We start from the raw sequence: 1,235 nt of genomic DNA, 5'->3' as shown, positions 1-1,235 counted from the left end.
AAAAAAAAAAAAAAAACCTCACTGCCATTGAGTTGATCTTAACTCATAGTGACCCCTCATTTGGTTTCTGAGGCAGTACCTCTATGGAAGTAGATTGCCCACAGTCTTCCTTCTGAAACAACTAAGAGCTGATAAAAGCTTTGGGACAGTGAGGATTGTGACGACAATGCTTAGTTAAAATAGGTACAGTTTCCGTCCTTTCACTGTCCTGACCACTTTTCTTTTGTAGAACAAGAAATATAGTTTGGGTACATACCCATCTGTCTTTGTAATTTCCATGTCAATACAGTATGAATAAAAGATTTTATATTGTCTTCCACAGTTATTGTAACATGCTTTTAGAGCATATCTAAGCCAAATGCCTAGCTTGAAAGTATTTTTACATCCTAAAATGGTATTTATGATTATAGCTGAATGAAATTGTTTATGTTGGAAGAGAGCATAGAAATAACACATTGAGAAATCAATTTAAAAACTTAAGAGTTATTATTTTTTCTTTCTTTATAGGGCTTATTCTACTAGAAGCAAGATGGCTGAACTCAATACACAAGTGAACGTCAAGGAAAAGGTAAAATCAAGTTTTATGTTGGCTCACAGAAACCCCAGACTGAGTAATGGAGCTGGTTAAAAAGCTTAATACAGTGGAAAAAATGGAAATGGTTTTAGGGCTGCATAGTAAGTTTGCCAAACTAGAAAACCTTAGCAGAAAGCATAATAAATAGCATTTACTGAATGTACTTTAAGCATATTACATTCATTTTCTCATTTAATCCTGACCATAACCTATAGATACTTTCCTTATTCCCATTTTACAGAGGAGGGAATTGAGACACAGAGAAGTCATTTGCCTAAATTCACATAGCTAGTAATTGACAGAGTGGGATTTGAACCCAGGCCCTGTCATTCTACAGTTCATACTCAACTACCATGCCCCAGGGTTACAGGTGAGGAGAGACAACACAGGGACGCCCAGAGTAGCAGGCCGGAAGAGCAGGAGAAAGGGGATAAAAGGCTTGAACCCAGACAGGAGAGCAGTCAGCCCCGGGGTTACAGGCGAGGAGAGACAACGCAGGGACGCCCAGAGTAGCAGGCCGGAAGAGCAGGAGAAAGGGGATAAAAGCCTTGAACCCGGACAGAAGAGCAGTCAGCCCCAGGGTTGCAGGCGAGGTGCAAACACGGCAAGGAGGCCACATGTTCTGACCTCTAATCTCACAAGAGGAAGACAGCAGTAACCC

General features: G+C 40.6%; 1 protein-coding gene across 1 annotated transcript in view; it reads left to right on the top strand.

Moving 5' to 3' along the window:
- Positions 1-502: 502 nt before the first annotated feature.
- The window catches only part of SPATS2L (spermatogenesis associated serine rich 2 like), a 120,077-nt gene continuing 119,344 nt past the window's right edge, over positions 503-1,235 (top strand). The window contains exon 1 of the mRNA XM_007935299.2: positions 503-568. Within this exon, the coding sequence (XP_007933490.1) occupies positions 530-568 (39 nt within the window). The 5' untranslated portion in view covers positions 503-529. The remainder of the gene's footprint in view (positions 569-1,235) is intronic.

Source organism: Orycteropus afer, unplaced genomic scaffold (assembly GCF_000298275.1).
Source record: "Orycteropus afer afer isolate SDZICR_OR568_19922 unplaced genomic scaffold, OryAfe1.0 scaffold00002, whole genome shotgun sequence".
Taxonomy (NCBI): domain Eukaryota; kingdom Metazoa; phylum Chordata; class Mammalia; order Tubulidentata; family Orycteropodidae; genus Orycteropus; species Orycteropus afer.
The sequence above is the reverse complement of the archived record's forward strand: the minus strand, read 5'-3'. Positions and strand labels throughout refer to the sequence as shown.